At 34.2% G+C, this 20,298-nt stretch overlaps 1 protein-coding gene across 2 annotated transcripts in view; it reads right to left on the bottom strand.

Annotated features, from left to right (window-relative positions):
• Window positions 1–817: 817 nt before the first annotated feature.
• Window positions 818–20,298, bottom strand: part of PLOD2 (procollagen-lysine,2-oxoglutarate 5-dioxygenase 2) — a 97,075-nt gene continuing 77,594 nt past the window's right edge. Inside the window, exons 12-20 of one of the 2 annotated variants that reach the window (XM_019716707.2) lie at window positions 19,506–19,631; window positions 17,069–17,210; window positions 15,856–15,918; window positions 14,763–14,876; window positions 12,081–12,146; window positions 10,887–10,991; window positions 9,053–9,199; window positions 8,818–8,943; window positions 818–2,244 (exon numbers count right to left, since the gene is read on the bottom strand). In XM_019716707.2, coding sequence (XP_019572266.2) covers window positions 2,089–2,244; window positions 8,818–8,943; window positions 9,053–9,199; window positions 10,887–10,991; window positions 12,081–12,146; window positions 14,763–14,876; window positions 15,856–15,918; window positions 17,069–17,210; window positions 19,506–19,631 — 1,045 coding nt within the window. In that variant the 3' untranslated portion in view covers window positions 818–2,088. The remainder of the gene's footprint in view (window positions 2,245–8,817; window positions 8,944–9,052; window positions 9,200–10,886; window positions 10,992–12,080; window positions 12,147–14,762; window positions 14,877–15,855; window positions 15,919–17,068; window positions 17,211–19,505; window positions 19,632–20,298) is intronic. The other variant, XM_019716706.2, reaches the window with a different exon arrangement.

Here is a 20,298-nt window from a genome sequence, read left to right as displayed (position 1 = left end):
TATAGTCACAGGATGTGGAGTACGGCATAAGGAATAGAGTCATAGAGTCAGTGGAACTGTAACAGCCATATACGATGTCAGAGGGATAGTGGATTGGGGGAGGGGAGGTTATCAATTTATGAGGGGTATAAATGTCTATTACATTGTTTTGTACACCTGAAACCAATAATAAATAAATAAATAAATAAATAAATAAATAAATCTTCCTTCTGCATTTCTACCTGCCTCATGAATGCTTTCACAACCCGCAAGCAAGCAGCCACAATACTATTTTGTTACATATTTGGAATACCATCCCTGAGGTACAGTAATATAAATCACAAATCATTACTAAAATGTCTCCTCAACCCAGCGGACAGATATTAGGGATTTACTCTGGGCATTAAGTGCCACCAAAGAAGAGAAGAAAAGTAAGACCAACTTCCTAAGTCCATCTCCCAGTAATTATAACACATTGTTCATCACCACATCCTCAGTGCCTGGAACAGTTCCCGGCCTACAATAGGAACCTGGAAAACACCACTGTACAAATAAATATATGTTGAATATAATAATACAAAAATGAATAAAATAATAAATATATATGTGTATCTATTTTCTAACTTGTAAAAGAAGTTAGATCAAATCCTTAGTCACGTTGAGATTAAAAATGTTACAATTCAATTTATAATTCAAGAGTTTTCATTAAATTATGATATCAGTAAATATATCAAGCAAAATTTAAAAATCATAGGTTATTATATCCTGATATTTCAGGTTTCTCCATCATAATATTCTTCTAAAGGCAATTCACCAATAATAAAGAAAACAACAGAACTTGTTTTACATTATTTTATTTTTCATAATTTTCTAACACATGGTGTTAGAAAACTGAATTTTGGCACCATGACTTAGAAATTTTTTCAAGTTTAACCTTTAAATTAAAAACAGTAGCTACAATAAGGATACTTAAACCTCACTCAGAGAAATGGTGAAAAATCAAGTCATAAAATTTTTTGTTAGGAAATTATTTTAAAGTTGAATAAAGGGAAGGTAATAAAAAGAGTAAGAAGGATAAAATGGAGACTATACCGGGAAGATAAAAAAGTGAAAAACCCTCCCAAAAAGAGAATAAAGAGGTAAACACAGGGCAAAAGGGAAGAAGAAAGGCTCACCAACTTTATTTTCCTGGTATAAAATTCAAGTACTTAAAATTTTTTTTAAAAAATCATAAAATGCTACTACTAATCTCAAAGAAAAACATTTCCTCATTATTTCCTAGAATGAAAGAAAAACAACAACCTTTTGGACTTAAGGACACTTGGTGATTTAAGTCAACAAGAAATGGGAAGGTGTGAAGGTTTTCTAAATCTAATATCTACTTGCTATAATCTACCTTGGAAAATTTATGTGAAGGAACAAAGCACTTGACTTCTAATATAAATGTAAAAAACATTTTGTCTATCAATCTGAAAAAAAAAATGTTTTCAACTGGACATACACTCATATTTTGTACTAAGATTCTTAAGGAAAAACATTGTGTAATATTATTCTTTAGATTCCATCAGGAACTACTGTAAAAGATACCTGCATAGGTAGTCAAAAAAAGTGCACAATTAGTTGCACACAATTCAGTTAGAATTCCAGTTTCCCAACATTTCAAAAATTGCCAATTTTCATTTATATCCATTTTATCTACATGTTGATAAATAAGTCTTCCCAGGTTTTCGTTAAATAAGAAAATATTATTAGTCTCATTGGTCACTTGTACATTTGTACCTGAATATTTTATGAACTGAAACACAAATTCAGAAAATTGTCATTATTCTCAGAGACAATAAGGTATAGAAATAAATACTCGCTTTTACTCTTTTTTTCTTTCTTTTCTTCTTCAATCTGTGTTTTAAGGCTCAGAGCAGACATTAGGAACTATCAAACAATTTTTTATGAAGTTTTTCAACTGTTTGGCCCGAAGTGAAGTTGTTCTGTTGAAGTTATTTAAATATTCCTCTCATCTTCTCAAGCACAACTTCGAAGACATGTTCATACCAGTCAGTCATTCAAAAAAAAAAAAAACAAAAACCGTCAATTCAATGAAAAGTAAATAACTTAGGGATCTATAAATGACACCGCAATGTATCTTGTTCCATTTTTAACAGGAAGTCCTTCATGCAAATGCGTGAGTCTTCCTGGATGCATGAAGCTCCAGCCTTTCCTTGGTGATTCAATAGAGCAATTGTACCTTAGAAATTTGCAGCCACCTCCCTAAAAGAGATGGAACAAATAAATGTATCAGGCCACTATGTTTAATATATATCAGTGGCAAAATTCAAAGTATGCCATATAAGCAGAATCTTAAAAAAAAAACACAAAAAACAACAACAAAATACAAAGAGTAAAGGTCTTTTTGTAATGACATATTTCTTTTGAAAATGTAAAAACTAGGGTGTGACATCATCAAAATGGCGGCATGAAATGAGCCTCTGTAAAGCTCCCCTGGAATTTACAACTAATCGAACAACCATAACTCCACAAAGGACTCCCTGCACAGCAGACAGCTAAGACGAAGAGGCCCACTACTGAATTCACCTAAAGGTGGGTGAATAATGCGAGCAGGGAGGAAGGAAGGGAGAAGTACGGAGACTGAGCCGCGGGGGCGCAGGACTCAGACCCAGCTCAGTGCTCCGAGCTCCCTGCTTCCCGGAACTACTGCAGCTGCGGAAGAGGGAAGAACTCGGACTGCTAGGGCTCCGCTTCCCACAGGGCTGAGGGGGCAGCATATAATACGGCTGAACCCAACGTTCACGGCAGAGACCTCGGAGAAAAGACTGAGGGAAGAAGGCTGAAAATGCTGGTTTAAGCCCTCACTGCCAAGCAGAGAACGGAAGCTTTAGGCACTGAGAGTAGCCACCCCCTCCCTACCCTCCCAGAGCTCGACCCGCCTGCACCTGCCCGGTGCTAGAAGCGAAACAGTAGCAGTGTCAGATCAAAAGAACAGAATATTTGCTGTTCTGAGAAATGTGGATCGCAGACACAGATTCGCAGCCCAACTAGTTCTGGCAAAGGGGAGGGAGCTGTGGAAGAAGGACTGGCTGTGGTGGTGGTCGCTGCCATTGCTCTGGGCCACCACTCACAACTCACTCCGCCCCTGGCCCCACCTATCTGGGTGGATCCCTGCAGGAGTAAACAGAACTCCTGAAACATACGGGCAATGAATCTGGTGCAGGAAGAGCTTTGGAACTTCAAAAGCTTTCCGCATACCCACACGGACACTGCGCCCTCTGACCCAGGCGAACTGGGTCACAGGAATCCCCCCATTGTGTGAGAAACTGGAATAGTGCACAGAAAACATAACACTACAGTGTGAGAGAGAAAAAAAGGCTGCAGTCGGAGAAAAAAATAAAACAATCTACCAACAAGCAATGGAAAACAAGAGAAAGACCCCTTCCTATCAACCTGTTGCAGAAGCCACTCCTGCAGATGTCTAGGAAGAGAAATAATAAATCAGTAATTGCCATGAATAACCAAGGCAAGAAGACAGCTCAGAAAGAAAGGGAAAAGGCTCCAGAAAAGGAACTTAAAGATATGGAAACATGTGACTTAAATGACACAGAATTCAAGATTGCAGTTCTGAAAAAACTCAACGAGATGCAAGAAAACACAGAAAGGCAGTTTAATGAACTCAGAAACACAGTCAAAGAACAACATGAGCATTTTACGAAAGAGATTGAAATTTTAAAAAAGAACCAAATAGAATTTCTGGAGATTAAGAACTCAATAGAAGAAATTAAGAATGAAATAACCAGTTTAGGTAGTAGAGTTGACCAGATGGAGGAAAGAATCAGGGACATCGAAGATAGAAACCTGGAAATTAAACAGATGGAAGAAGAAAGAGACTTGAGACTTAAAAGAAATGAAAGAACTCTACAAGAACTTTCTGACTCCATCAGGAAGAGCAATATAAGAATAACGGGCATACAAGAAGGAGAAGAAAGAGACAAGGGAACAGAGAACATATTCAAACAAATTGTTGATGAGAACTTCCCAAACTTGTGGACAGAACAGGACCCTCAAATCCAAAAAGCAAATAGAACACCTAATTACCTCAATCCCAACAGGCCTTCTCCAAGGCACATTGTATTGAAGCTGTCTAAAATCAACGACAAAGAAAGAATCCTCAAGGCAGCCAGGGAAAAGAAGACGGTAACCTACAAAGGAAAGCCCATTAGATTATCATCAGATTTTTCAGCAGAAACTCTACAAGCCAGGAGGGAGTGGAAACAAATATTCAAACTATTGAAAGAGAGGAATTATGAGCCAAGAATAATATATCCAGCAAAGATATCCTTTAGATACGAAGGAGGAATAAAGACCTTTCCAGACATACAGAAGCTGAGGGAATTTTCTAATACATGACATGCACTACAAGAAATACTAAAGGAGGCTATTCGACCACCATCAACAGGGACAATTGGTGGCAACCAAAACATAAAAAGGGGGAGAGTGAAGTCCTGAACCGGAATATGGGAATGGAGAAAGTAAGCGTGCTGAAGAAAATGGAATACTCTAAATAGCAAACTTTCTTTTACATAAACTTAAGGGTAACCACTCAAAAAAAATCCAGAACTGAAATATATACTGTAATAAACCAAGAAACAGAGGGAAACATCATAGAATACCACCACACAGAAATGATAAAAAACAACAAAAAGGCAAAGAAACCATGGAGACATAGCTTTACCAGAAAACTAAAGATAGAATGACAGGAAATCCTCACATATCAATAATAACCCTAAATGTAAATGGACTGAACTCACCAATAAAAAGGCACAGAGTAGCAGATTGGATAAAAAAACTAAACCCAACCATATGCTGTCTCCAAGAGACACATCTCAGCTACAAGGACAAGCATAGACTCAAAGTGAAAGGGTGGAAATTGACACTCCAAGCAAATGGTACCCAGAGAAAATCAGGTGTAGCCATAATGATATCAGATGAAACAGACTTCAGGGTGAAAAAGATAACAAGAGACAAAGATGGACATTTCATAATGGTAAAGGGGACTATACAACAAGAAGACATAACAGTCATCAATATTTATGCCCCAATCAGGGAGCACCAAATATACCAAGCAACTACTAACAGAACTAAAGGGAGAAATTGACCAAAACACAATTATACTAGGGGACTTAAATACATCATTGACAGCTATGGATAGATCATCCAAACAGAAAATAAATAACGAAATAGCAGCCCTAAATGACACATTAGATGAAATGGACATAATTGACATATATAGAGCACTTCATCCTAAAACATCAGACTATACATTCTTTTCTAGTGTACATGGAACATTCTCAAGGATAGACCATATATTGGGACATAAAATCAGCCTCAGCAAATTTAAGAAGATTGAAATCATACCAAGCATATTCTCTGATCACAAGGCTTTGAAATTGGACATCAACTGCAAAAAGAAAGCAGGAAAAAAACACAAATACATGGAGATTAAACAACATACTTTTAAAGAACTTTTGGGTCAAAGAGGAAATTAGAGGAAAGATCCAAATATACATAGAAACAAAGGACAATGAAAATGCCTCCTAAGAGGGAAATTTATCTCATTACAGGCCTATCTCAAGAAACAAGGAAACTCCCAAATAAATAACCTCACGTTACACCTTAAAGAACTAGAAAAAGAAGAACAAGTGAAACCCAAGGTCAGCAGAAGAAAGGAAATAACAAAAATCAGAGCAGAACTAAATGAAATAGAGAACAAAAAGACAATAGAAAAAATTAATGTGACAAAGAGCTGGTTCTTTGAAAAGATTAACAAAATTGACAAACCCTTGGCTAGACTCACTAAGATAAAAAGAGAGAAGACACTAATTAACAAAATCAGAAATGAAAAAGGGGAAGTTATCACGGACACCACAGAAATACAAAGGATCATCCAAGAATACTATGAAGGACTATATGCCACCAAATTCAATAACCTAGAAGAAATGGACAAGTTCTTAGAAACATATAGCCTTCCAAGGCTGAACCATGAAGAACTGGAAAATCTAAACAGACCGATCACCAGTAACGAAATTGAATCAGTCAATTCAAAACTTTCCAAAAACCAAAGTCCGGGACCAGATGGCTTCACTAGTGAATTCTACCAAACCTTCAAAGAGAATCTAATACCAATCCTGCTCAAACTCTTCCAGATAATTGAAGCAGAGACAGTACTCCCTAACTCATTTTATGAGGCCAACATTACCCTGATATAAAAATCTGGTAAGGACAGCACAAACAAAGAGAACTACAGACCAATATCTCTGATGAATACAGATGCAAAAATCCTAAACAAAATTCTAGCAAATAAAATACAACAATGCACTAAAAAGATTATTCATCATGACCAAGTGGGGTTCATCCCCGTGGCACAAGGATGGTTCAACATCCGCAAATCCATCAATGTGATACATCACATAAACAAAATAAAGGACAAAAATCATATGATTATATCAATTGATGCAGAAAAAGCATTTGACAAGATACAACATCCTTTTATGATTAAAACACTAAATAAAATAGGTATAGAAGGAAAATACCTTAACATAATAAATGCCACATATGACAAGCCCTCAGCTAATCTAATAATTAATGGTGAAAAACTGAAGCCCTTTGCTCTGCATTCAGGAACACGACAGGGCTGTCCCCTATCACCTCTGCTTTTCAACATACTGTTGCAAGTCCTTGCCAGAGCAATCAGGCAAGAGAAAGAAATAAAATGCATCCAAATTGGGAATGAAGAAGTTAAATTATCACTCTTTGCAGATGACATGATGCTATATATAGAAAACCCTAAAGACTCCACCAAAAAGTAATTAGAAACCATCAACGAATACAGTCAAGTTGCTGGCTACAAAATCAATGTATAAAAGTCCATTGCTTTCCTATATACTAACAATGAAATCTCAGAAAAAGAAATACAAAAAACAATTCCTTTTGCAATTACAGCAAAAAGAATAAAATATCTAGGAATGAACTTAACCAAGGATGTGAAGGACCTATATGCTGAAAACTATAAGACATTTTTGAAAGAAATTGAAGAAGACACAAAGAAATGGAAAGACATTCCGTGCTCATGGATTGGAAGAATCAACATCGTTAAAATGGCCATATTACCCAAAGCAATATACAGATTTAATACAGCCTCATCAAAATCCCAATGGCATTTTTTAAAGAAATAGAACAAAAAGTCATCAGATTTGTTTGGAACCACAAAACACACTGAATAGCCAAAGCAATCGAGAAAAAAGAACAATAATGGAGGTATCACACTTCCTGACTTTGGCTTCTACTACAGGGCTACAATAATCGAAACAGCATGGTATTGGCAGAAAAACAGACACATAGACCAATGGAATAGAATTGAGATCCCAGAAATAAAACCACATAAATATGGACACATAATTTTTGAAAAAGAAGCTAAAAACATACAAGGGAGGAAAGACAGCCTCTTCAATAAATGGTGCTGGGAGAATTGGATAGTCACGTGCAAAAGAATGAAACTGGACTGCTATCTGTCACCATGTACCAAAATTAATTCAAAGTGGATCAAAGACTTAAGCATAAGACCTGACACAATAAACTGCATAGAAGAAAACATAAGTACTAAACTTATGGACCTTGGGTTCAAAGAGCATTTTATGAATTTGACTGCAAAGGCAAGGGAAGTAAAAGCTAAAATAAATGAATGGGACTATATGAAACTTAAAAGCTTCTGCACAGCAAAAGAAACCATTGACAAAATAAAGAGGCAACCAAGTGAATGGGAGATTTTTGCAAACAATGCCTCCGATAAGGGGCTAATATCCAAAAGATACAAGGAACTCATGCCACTCAACAACACAAAAGCAAACAACCCAATTGAAAAATGGGCAGAGGACCTGGAGAGACGTTTTTCCAAAGAGGACATACAAATGGCAAATAGATATATGAAAAAATGCTCAACATCACTAATCATCAGAGAAATGCAAATAAAAACCACAATGAGATATCACCTCACCATAGTCAGAATGGCTATCATCAACAACACAAATAGTAACAAGTGTTGGAGAGGCTGTGGAGAAAAAGGAACCCTCATACACTGTTGGTGGGAATGCAGACTGGTGCAGCTGTTATGGAAGGCAGTGTGGAGGTTCCTCAAAAAATTACAAATAGAATTACCATATGACCCAGCAATCCCTCTCCTGGGTATCTACCCAAAAAATCTGAAAACATTTATACATAAAGACATGTGTGTTCCAATGTTCATTCCATCTTTGTTTACGGGATCCAAGACATGGAAACAACCAAAATGTCCTTCGATAGATGAATGGATAAAGAAATTGTAGTATATATACACAATGGAATACTATTCGGCGGTAAGAAAAGATGATATAGGAACATTTGTGACAACATGGATGGATCTTGAGAGTATGATGCTAAATGAAATAAGTCAGACAGAAAAAGCAAAGAACCATACGATTTCACTGATATGTGGTATATAAACCAAAAACAACAAAAGAATAAGACAAACAAATGAGAAACAAAAACTCATAGACACAAATAGTTTAGTGGTTACCAGAGTGTAAGGGGGGTGGGGTGGGAGATGAGGGTAAAGGGGGATCAAATATATGGTGAAGGAAGGAGAACTGACTCTGGTTGGTGAACACACAATGGGATTTATAGATGATGTAATACAGAATTGTACACACGAAATCTATGTAATTTCACTAACAATTGTCACCCCAATAAATTAAAAAAAATAATAATAAAACAGTAAAAAATAAAACCCGTAATTACCTGGAAATCCTCCCCCACATTATTGAGCGCAATGTTGATGGTAAAGGTAGAAGCATCATGATGAGGGCGAAGGGAGCGCTGTCGATCAGGGGAGTATTTTACCACAAAATTCAATAGTGCAAACCCCTAGAAAAGCAAAGTAGACCAATGGGTTTTCTTATCAATAAAAACATAAAATAGCTTATTTGCATAAAAACCAATAGGCAGTATGCAGGAGGAACAGGAGGATAACTACCTTTGTATAATAGCCTGCAAAGACTTTTAGTGTCACTGGCGCAATGAACTCCCGGATAAAATGAAGCCATACATTCTCCAGGTCAATTTGCTTCATGTGGATATCATCAGTTGGGACATTTTCATAACCACCAGATATTCGGCTATCCTAGAAACATCATTAATGACATCATAAGGTGTTGTCCACATGCAATTCACATTTATGCTATCTTGGAATTTTTTTTAACCACAAGATGATAGAAAAAACAAATGAACTGTTGTTTAATAATGGTGTACCATCTGCTTTAATTGCAAAACTATCAAAATAAGTGAGGTGACATGGCTTTGCAAATGTGTCAATAACGAAGCAAAGTGCTGCAGAGTCGTAGACTGCTTTCCTACTGATTTAATGTTAACCTAAAAAACAAAAGGCCAAAGGATTAATAAGAGGCAACAAGTGTTTATTTGAGAGCCAGAAGAATCGCTATTCAGAAAGCACTGACTCAGCTGAAAAATCAAACAGTGTTCAGATTAGGAGACACAAGTGAGGGTATTTATGAGAAAGGGAAGGGGAACAATGACATCAATAGAAGGAAGGCATTTCTATAGGTGCAGAAAAGCTAACAGTGATGCCCATTCTAAACGATGTTTTTAATTTTCAGTCTAGGTAGTCGTAACATCTGCTGTCTTTGTTATCTTTGCACACAGTTTGGGATACAATGCTGCCGTTAGGCCCAGTCCAAAGGTTACCTTGCCGTGTTTTAAAATTCCAGTGATTTGAGGAGTATGATGTTCAAGGCAGTTCCTTTGGGATGGCAGTTCCAACTCCATTTTAAATGACTCCATTTATACTATTTTTTACAAATGTATATGTGAGGTCTGACTATAAAATAAGTAAAATTGATTTCCAAAGCCGCCTAAAAACCGAGTTTTCTTTACAGTGACACTTCAGACAGTCCTAGCTGTTGGTGAGCACAGATTCCGCTTATCTGCCCTTTGGATTACCTGCCACTGAAACAAGCTTTCCCAGCTCCGGTCTTCACTTCTACTTTGTGGCACCTGAAGGGCCTTCCTTCCATGGCAGCTTTTCATTACCCTGCCTGCAACCTGCTGACTTCAAGTTCTCCATCATACTTTGGACTTCTGTCTCCCTGATCAGCTAACTAGCTGGGGTATGTAATTAAGCAGATGCAGTAATATTCCAGAGGATTCCACTTACATTTTTTGGTATTGTTAAGGAGCTGGCATCTGCAGGTTCTCAGAGGAAAAGAAACACATTGAACCAAGGACAGTGAGACTTCCTATCACGTCTTTGACACTGAACGTAGATGCAAAACGGAATTACACTAACGGCATTAAAACATATTCCTTCTTCCTATATTTATGTAAAAAAAATTGCTTTGACATTCAACCAGATAAACTTCGTCTTAGTATTTTCATTGTAGCTCACTGTAAAAATGCAGACAATAAAAAGTGGCCCTGAAGGAGAGCAACATCACACAATAACGACATGTGTGTGTATGCGTGTGTGTGTGTGTGTGTGTGTGTGTGTGTGTGTGTTACCTTACCATTTCTGGCTTGTGGACACCGACCCTTAGTGACCACCCAGCGGTAATGACATGCATAAATGAGAAGCTATGGCTCAAACAAATTAAATGTTAAACACTAATTAGTTAGTGGCAGAATTAGAGTAAAAACAGGGTTCTCCCTACGGCCTTGAATGGCTACCCATTCATTTAGGTCTAGGATTCAGAGACATGACAGAAAGAACAACTCCACTCGGAATTCTCTAAATATCTACCCCTCCTCCTGCCCCACATATACATGTTAGTTTTCTGTGTGAAATTACAACTTACATGATGTTTCCCTCCAGACCACTGGCCATAATGCTCCATTTCTTCCACCAATTCATCACAGGCTTTTTCAGAAAATATGGGGAACCAGAAGACATCGGGACAAGGCTATAAAACATGGCATCACCATGAAGAGAATAACATGTTATGACTTATAATTAATAGCTAGCGCTTCAAAAGTAATAGGACAGAATATTCAATTTTCATCTCACTTAGATGTCCTTTTTAAGAAGTTCATCTAACATTATTGACATTACTATTACAAACAGTACTAGTTAACAGTACTAGTTTTCTGTGGGATTTCAACATTTTCTAACAGTTTTATTTTTTTTTTACATTTTATCAGTGAAATCAAGATGAGTCTTCAAGTGGTCAGCCAAGCAGTCACTGTGATGTAGTTGTAATGCCACAGTGCACACTTGGTGACTTTCATCCTGTCCTCATCATGTGCGTGTGTGTATCTGTGTGTGCGTATGCATACACACATTTAGTTGGTATACTTTCTGAACAGACTGCTTTCTGATATGTCTTAAAATGATTTACACTGAGTTGCCATAGAATTGATGTTATTCTGTATATAGTCCTCTAGAACGTATAATATCTAGACCCTACCAAGTCTAAAACAAGTCTTTCAATATACACAAAATAAAAAACTTCAAAATGACTAGAAAACATTGTGGCGTAGTTTAATTGGCAGTCTTTTTTTTCTTTCTCCCAGTACACAAAATAACGGAGTATCTCAGAATCAAAGACGCCTGACATTTTCTGAAATAAGGTGTTAGCAATAGTTTGGAACACTAATCTAAAATAGAGTTTGTTTTTAAAAAGACCTCTCTGAGAAGAGATTCTTGGAGCCCAGTTTCCTTCAAAGGTAACCTTTCACTGAAAGAGACCTGCACCAGACATCTGCCAATGGTTCCTTATTTTTACTGGTTGAGAAAGCTCTGACATTTGGGAGCATTCTTTTAAAAAAATGTATGAGCTTAAAATTATTGTTAATCTCCATGTTCTACATTTTTACAACTGTATGACCTTTAAGGCTGTAAAACTGGTAATTAAGCCATATGAATTTGGCCTAAAGGATAAGTTCTCTACTTTTACAACATCCCCTGCTAAAGCAGTATTGCAGTGATAATATTCCTTTCTGGAAAATACAGCGAAAATGCTCTACATATCATAGTAATTATCAATACAAACCTGTTCAACTATATTTTCAGTGAAAATCTTTGAATAATCACGGTTTATATACTTTTCTTTCCAGTCCTACCAAAAAGAAAAAAATCAATTGCATAGATTAAAGCAAATGCTTCTTTACAAATACTTTACTTAAAAAATGAAAGTATATGCATTTTAGTAATTGCTCAAACAACTTATAAATGACTATGTGTCATGGACAAAATAGGAATTCTCAGAAACACAATTTATGCTTTTTAATCTTTGCCTCATTCTGTGTATGCTCATATCTTTCTGTGAAACATGACATTTTTATTTATTAAGTTTTACACTTCAGGATTTTAAAACTTGAGTAATCTTATAGTGATTAGATTTGTATGCTATATCCTGTGCATATACACAGGGGAAATACTGAACAATAACAAAATCTTATCGACAAATATTAGTAAATATTAATTAGCAAATTAAATCAGCTTGAGTCTCATACTAAAATCAATTACTCTAAAATAGTTTCAATTTTTAAAATGTATTTAAAATTTCTGCTTTCACTTCCATTTTTAATACTTATCAAAGAATGACCATAGAGTTACTAACACTTCATTTAGTTACTGAAATTAAGGTATAGGATTATATAGTAAAACAAAAATAGGTCCTCTTGATGCTAATTCATGAACCTGATCATCTCTTTGACCATTCTCTGACACACAAACCTCACACTAAGATACCTCAATTTTTGTCAACATCAGCTAAGGAATCCTTTTCCTGGGTCAAGTGTTTTCTTCAAAAAATCCAATATTTAGAGGATATATATTAGGTTGGTGCAAAAGTAATTGCAGTTTAAAAGGCTAAAAAAAAAAAAAATTGCAAAAACCGCAATTACTTTTGCACCAACCTAATGTTAAAATATGGAGTGGTTTAGTATCCAAAAAGATCTTAAATGTATTTAGACTTTAACAAAATTCTTAATTTTCTCTTTACCAAGTACAATTATAGGGAGCCAGCGGAGAAGAACTGTGGTATGGACTCAAAATAATTCCAGTTAAAATATGTTCCAAAAAACATTTGTCTGAAATACATCTTTTGAGTCCAGATTTCAGAGGGGCCCATGATAACTTATAGGCCATTCTTGTTTTGCATATCTCTGCTTATATGTAGCTCAGATATTTTTGATATGGAGAACCAAAGCTATCTTCAAATCTTTAATAAATTTTGCTTATACATAGTATATAATAATAAGCATCAAATTCCTATACTATCTCATTAGTCCCTCTAATAGTGACTGGTTTTCTGAGTCCAAAATGTGAGGAAAATTAGAAGTAAATAATCATCCATAACTTCTCAGAATATCTTAAGTATTTTTTCCTATGTAGCATCATTGATTTTTTTGAAGTAAAAGAAAAAATTTCCTAAGATTTTACAGTAATTCATTAATATTAATTTTTCCTTTTTAGACCGTCTTTCAAATATTGAACAAATATTTGAAATATTTGTGACCTTACGAATTTCTTAAAAGTTCTGATAATGGGACAACCATTAAATATTCTGCTATGGGATATTCCTCATGAGGCTAATTTTCAAACAACAAAACAAAGCCATGGAAAGAAAGTTACAACTTACTTCTGATGTTTTTACTACATACTCTCCAAAGATTTCAATTCTTACACAAACATCTACAATTCAGCATATAATTTGGAATATTTTTTCAGGAAGCTAATTTTATGCAAGAAATCAAATAATTCTACCTTTCAAAATAACGAGAGATTCATTGCTAAAGTAAAATATGTATTCCACCCTCACCATTAAAAAAGGCTCTTTTCAGTTCTATTCCCTTGAAAGATAAAGACATGCAATTAAATGGAATGAAAGTACTTTTAAAATACAAAAATGTCAAAAGATATTCTGTTTAACAGAGTATTCAGAGACCATTAAATTTACTATTCCTGGATGTCAACTAATTCTACAAAATAAAAGAAAATTCTGATTAAGTGGATTAAGTCATTGTAATTTAAAACTTATACTCTTGGCAAGGGGAAAACCATAAGTAGTAGTATTACACAGATGATTATTCAAGAGAGTATTGTCCCTTAAATAAATGTGCCCACTTGATTAAGAGAACAAGCCCCAATAAGACAAAAAAGCAGTCAACTCCTGTATGATTAAAATCATTAAGAAATGAAATAATTTTACACTTTTAAAGGAAATTGTTTCTTTAACTTAAGACATTCTGTACATGCTAAATCCACTTACTCTGCAATTCTGACTGGCTATTTTTAGTATACATTGACAAAATTGTTATAAAAAATAAACAAAATGATAAAATAAAAGGTATTTTCCCAAAGTAATTTCTTAAATATTCTTCCTGAAAATTAAAATGTAATATGGTCATATGTGAGTTACCAATAAACATGTTTTCTGAAATTGTGATTAAAAATTTGATGCTACTTTTGAATATATAAATAGAAATACTGGGGGAAATTCCCTTCCCCAAACCTAATATAATATCTTAATTTTAAAAAAGTTATTGGTCAAGTTTAGATCTACTTTACAGGACATGAAATACAATTATATCTTTTTAAAAGTGGTGCAGTTTTTAAAAAAATGGTAAAGCCTCTTACTATATTTCCATATTATTAACCCAATTTATTTACATCCATTTGGAGTTATAGGAAAATAAGTTATAAATGAAGCTAAGTATGAAATACATACCACAGGATTTTCAAAAATCTGCCAGAGGTCATTGTTATAATGGGAAGTATTGTAATTAGCAGTTGATAATAGTCTTCCAAATTCATGTCTATTAGAAATGTACATAAATACGCCCTATATGCCAAAAAATAATAGCATTAACAATCTTGGGAAAAAGTAAAAGAAAATATATTTAACCAACGGAAAAATATATGAAATATTAATTTCAACTTTTATAGTTTCCTTATGAACAAACATTTTTATATTTCATATAAAACATGCATAACTGAAAATGAAAGAAATAAAATTTTGATTAATTATGAATTCAGACACCACACACAAAACTAATTGATAGCACTGACACTCAACTGAAGAAAGGAAGAGGAAGAATGGACTGTTTTTGTCCCTTTCTCATTGATCCTAGATGTAGACATCGAGAAAAAAATTCCTGTTTGAAAGCAGAAATATTTTTGAGACACCAAAGTGCAATGAATTGTACCTCTTTTGGCTTCTTTCCATTTCAAAAAAGACATCACATTTTTAAACAAGAATTCAAATGTCAATATTACTTTGTCAATCTATTTTATTCTTTTATTGCAGTAATGTTTAAAAACTAAACACAGAAATTACTCATGCTAAAGAAAATCAGTCTCATATCCTTGTCCCAAACCAAATAAATGTGGCAAACACCTCTAAAGTAAGGTTGTTTCTTTTTGTACCTGTTTTAAGGGTAAAAGAGTTCATTATTAATAATAATAAAAAATTAATGAAGAGTGCCCACATCTCAGTCTTACTAAGACGCACTTTATATTTACTCCTACCTCTTCTCTCCCTTAAAAAACAAAAAATAGTGAAAGAGATTTGGGTTTTACTTTCTCATCTGTCAACCATAAGTGTCAATCAGTCCAAAGAATAAGAGTTGAATATCACACAATGCCCACCCCCAATACACAAAACTTACAGGCACATATGCAGATTCAGAACCAATGAATACCAACAGTTTACCAAGCTAAATAGAAAGAAGACTCTTAAAGAAACTTTATTGCCAGGCAATATACCATATCAAGTACTAATTAAATAAACAAAAATAAATAAAAATAAATAAAAATAACACCTTTGGGGGGCTGAGCATTTGGAATGTTTCCGGAGTAGGGGAGTCTTTTTCCCTTTGTAAAGTCTAAAATGAAGAGAAGTATTGGGTAAGTTGACCTGCACACCCACTTTCTCAGGTATTCTTAGGTAAATAAAAATAGCAGCCCTTATGAAAAGCTGACATTCTGAAATATCCTTCATAAACAACATGCAGAACAAGCAAAGCTTATAGCGCAAACAAAGAAACAACTCCAGCCGTTTTTGTTTTTGTTTTTGTTTTCCGGTCAAACATAAACCCAAGCTCATTCCTTAGTAAAACTTTCATTAGACACAAAATTAAGACAAAGGAGGAAACGTGTAAGAGCGGCCATTCCAGGATGTGCTGTTGAGTCAAATTAGCCAAACGTGAGCACAAATTACACTTACAGGTACTGAGGGTATTCGATATAACAATGCACACAGGTTTGTAGGAAAAACAAACATATTCAAACAACACATGCCTTAATAAACGAATAAAAAAAAAATACTTGCCAACTTTTCTGATTTTTCCCAAAATTACATTTGCTTACATAAAATAATCCAATCTTTTATAAAACAGAAACAACATATAAATATGTTAACATATTTATACATTTTGAAAAACAAATTATTTTCTACAGTCCTTAAGTTGTATAATGAAAGCTTATTTATTAAATAGCAATGTATCATTAATTTTTCACATAGATTAAACATACTACATATCTCAATCCTTCTCCCAGTTTAGTGGTAAGGAATCTGCTTTTTTAAAGTGTGGAGTTAATAATGATAGAGAAAATTCAAACACTGATTTTAAGAACAAAAATGTGTTCTTAAAAGCCTGGGTGATCATGTCACCCAGGCTTTATCTAACTAATTTTAATTCGGTCAAGTTTTCATTATAGAATTTCAAATGGATGTAAAGATGAATTCTTTAAAATGAAAAGCTGATTTGTAAAAAATTCATGTTTATTATTGAAATCCCACTGTTGCTTATGAGTTAGGCTAAGCACCGACCTAACATTTTTCAAATATTTCCATAGGCAAATATTCACAAATTACTCTTCATAATTGTTCCCAATTTTTTGACACAGAACCAAAAAAATTGGCTAGTATTTACCAATTAGAAAGAAAAGAAGCATCAAAAGATAACGACACATCCACTGGGAAAGCAAGCCATCTTATCATAACATCATGCAAGCCATCACTGTATGCCCTACCATTTCTCTAGCATTTCGGCAAAGAGCCATATCAGGATCCAGTTTATCTCGAACAAAATAGTTCCTTTCATTCATCTCTGATCGGAGTGTCTTTCCTTTAATTAAGTACACATTAGCCATGTATGGGACATTCCATATCCCTCTGAAAGTAAAGAGAAGACATTCCAAAATACCACAAATAGAAAATATTTAAAGTTTTATTTTTATGTTTTAAAAATAAGTGCCTTGTATGTTTTTAAATTTTATGTATCTAAATTATTGAATCAAATTACATGCAAATGCAAATACATATAATATTTGACATATATATCCACATTTTATTTATATAATATATACAAGTATATGTAATTTATATAGCAATATATAAGTATACATGAGATTATTTGGTATGATCTACATTTTATGAGATCAATCACTATCTCCCTAGATAAACTTTATTTTACGGTTGATCCTGTTTGGCATTTTGGCTGTCACCACTCAGTTGTTACAGCTACAGTATATTATTCTGTTGCATAGGTGTTTCTATTTAAAATTAAGTAGTTTGATAGCAAAAATAATCACATACAACCGGTGGTTTGCTAGAGCCAGCTTACACTGGCTCCCCAGAGTTGACTTGTAGCCTCGCTTCCTAAGGCTACCCTCAGTGACTTCACACTAGAAGCTTGAAATCAGCCGTTGTAGAAGTACTTATACCCCAGAAATTGGCAAACACTACAAATCTGGGCATCTCCCAACCCCAAGAAACAGTTGTTAAGACATTTACCAGCACACCACTGAAATATATAGCTTAAAATTCTACTAAAATATATTCTTTTGAAATTCATTAAGCCATCTCAAATTTTTGTAGAAAAAGTAAGAAAAGAAGAAATATAGCTAGGAGAACACGAGTGTTGGGAGGCACATTATTTTATCCTTCATTCTTCCCCACAGATAGGTCTCCTCACTCTGAACATGACTCACTTCCTAAGAACAGTGTAAGAAAGGTTTCACTGGAAGGAATATGTCTGTTGCTTTTAGAGAACAGAAAGATCTTAACCAAGGAAATGTAGTTAGATATTAAAAGGTATATGATATCATTTTGTCTTACTAGATGAGCCTCAAAATAAATGGTCATAAAAAATACACATTGTGCCATCTGAATTCAGAAATTAATCACTGGCAGAGTGTGCAGTGTTTCAATTTCGAAGGAAACCACACACGCACGTGTCATAAGATGTCAATTCTTCGTGCCACTTTTGTACATGAAGTGTATTCTTGCATTAACTAGATCAAAAACCTCTACCTTAGTGTTTTCCTTACACTTTAGACACTGACAGGAGGTTGGACAGAAAATCACCAGTGCTTACAATAACTTAAATGAAACATAAAATCTCTATTCTACTTCTGTGAGCCCTTATTTCTGCTATACCCACAGACAACATCAGGCATACGGTCTATACAAACCCTCCCAGAGACATATATGTACTTAGAAACAATGGATTAAGATCTTAATAGTGTTTTCTCAGCTATCATGCCTCTCAATTGCAGCTAAGAAAAGCCTTTATCATATTTACATCACTCAAACTGACATTATTTTCACACACTTTACTATTTTCATAAACAAAACATCTTTCTACTATTCAATTGTTCAACAAGAAGTGTGTGATTTTTTTCCCTAAATTTAAGGGCACATATTCTTAGTCGCAAAAAAATATTTTCTCTTTTTAATTGGGCTGATGGATGTGAGAAACTAGGGAAAGCACTTAACGTCTCAGTCCCTCTGGTGTATTGTCTGTATAAAAAATACAGGGTGACATTCTTCCCTAATATTACCTTAGCAAAAAAAAATACTATTTCAACTGTGATTGGTTTTCAGTTTAAAAATATCAACTTTGAAATAAATATCAATCATGTACACACTTTGTAACAAGTACATTTGTTTCAAACTAGAAACTAAAATCAGATATTGGTAAAGAAATTGATCATCAAAGCAGAATATTAGCTAGTTTACACAGAAAACTCTTGCAATAGGAATTTTGGAAGATTTTGATGCTTAGTGCTGTTTTTGTTGCTATTTATAAGATTTAAAAGTATCAAAACAGCCTTCATCCTGGCCACTAAATACATGAGCTAAGCTAAATTCCCCTTCTAAACTTTTAACTAAAGAACATTACCCTTCCAACAACCTAAGATGGCTGCCCATGGTAACCATAAGTTGTCTGTTAGTATTTCCCACAACAGTGAGTTTGTTCCTTTGAAGATTTAGAACTTAAAAAGACTTTTTAAAAAATATTAGTTTATACTGTATTTCAGGATCCCCAAGTGGTCCCCAGGTTTTCAAATTTCCATTAAACATAAAGGAAAAAGATATATACTAAAAAAAAAAAATCAAATAACATTAACAAGACATTTTTAGATGACGATATTTTACATTAAAAGGTTAAATTAAGTAACTTACACTCTATTCCCTTGAACAATATCCACATAATCTTCCGATCGAGCATAGTACCCATCAGGACTCAGTGCTCCCCAAAAGTTGGACCACAGCTTTCCGTGACGAGTTACAAGAGGAGCAATGATCTTTCTAAAGAGTGAGAGAGAGAAAAATCCAGCTAATTATTTATTTTTAAATTACCACAGAATTATGTGTTTTGGGCTTAGCACAACACATAAAACAATCAAGTTCATTTAATGCACACGTAGTTAGTCGAAAAAAACTAAAAGTAAAATAGAGAAACTTCTTCCCAACACTTTTTCTTAAATAAGTACACTGCTGATTTTCAATATTTCTTAAAAAGAGCAACAAGAAAAATAACTGAAAATGTGAATGAAGGTATAAAAAAATGACTTTTAAAAATCCCTTACTTTTATCTAAAAAGTGAAACTACTGTAATCATTTACTTTGAGTATGTCAAAAATGATACTATATGAAATCAAATATTTTCATTGTTCTTAGTAAGACATAACCCATAAATATTTGTTGAATAAAAAAATGAATGATGATGGCCTGAAATATTTGTAAAGAGGCCAGTTTTCCTAAAGTTAATCTCTGAATTATTTTAAAGTATGTCTCCATTTATTTTTTTTAACAACTTTTTAAAATGGGTTGTGCTAGCCCTGGTAACACTTACCATTTTTCTGGTTCTTCAACTATTTTAGAAAACAAAATAAAGGATAACTGCCCTAGCACTCTACCTACCTACCTACCAGGAAAGTAGTCCCTTTGAGACAAGCATGTACTACAGATTTAA

This window comes from Rhinolophus sinicus, linkage group LG01 (genome assembly GCF_036562045.2).
Source record: "Rhinolophus sinicus isolate RSC01 linkage group LG01, ASM3656204v1, whole genome shotgun sequence".
NCBI lineage: Eukaryota > Metazoa > Chordata > Mammalia > Chiroptera > Rhinolophidae > Rhinolophus > Rhinolophus sinicus.
The sequence above is the reverse complement of the archived record's forward strand: the minus strand, read 5'-3'. Positions and strand labels throughout refer to the sequence as shown.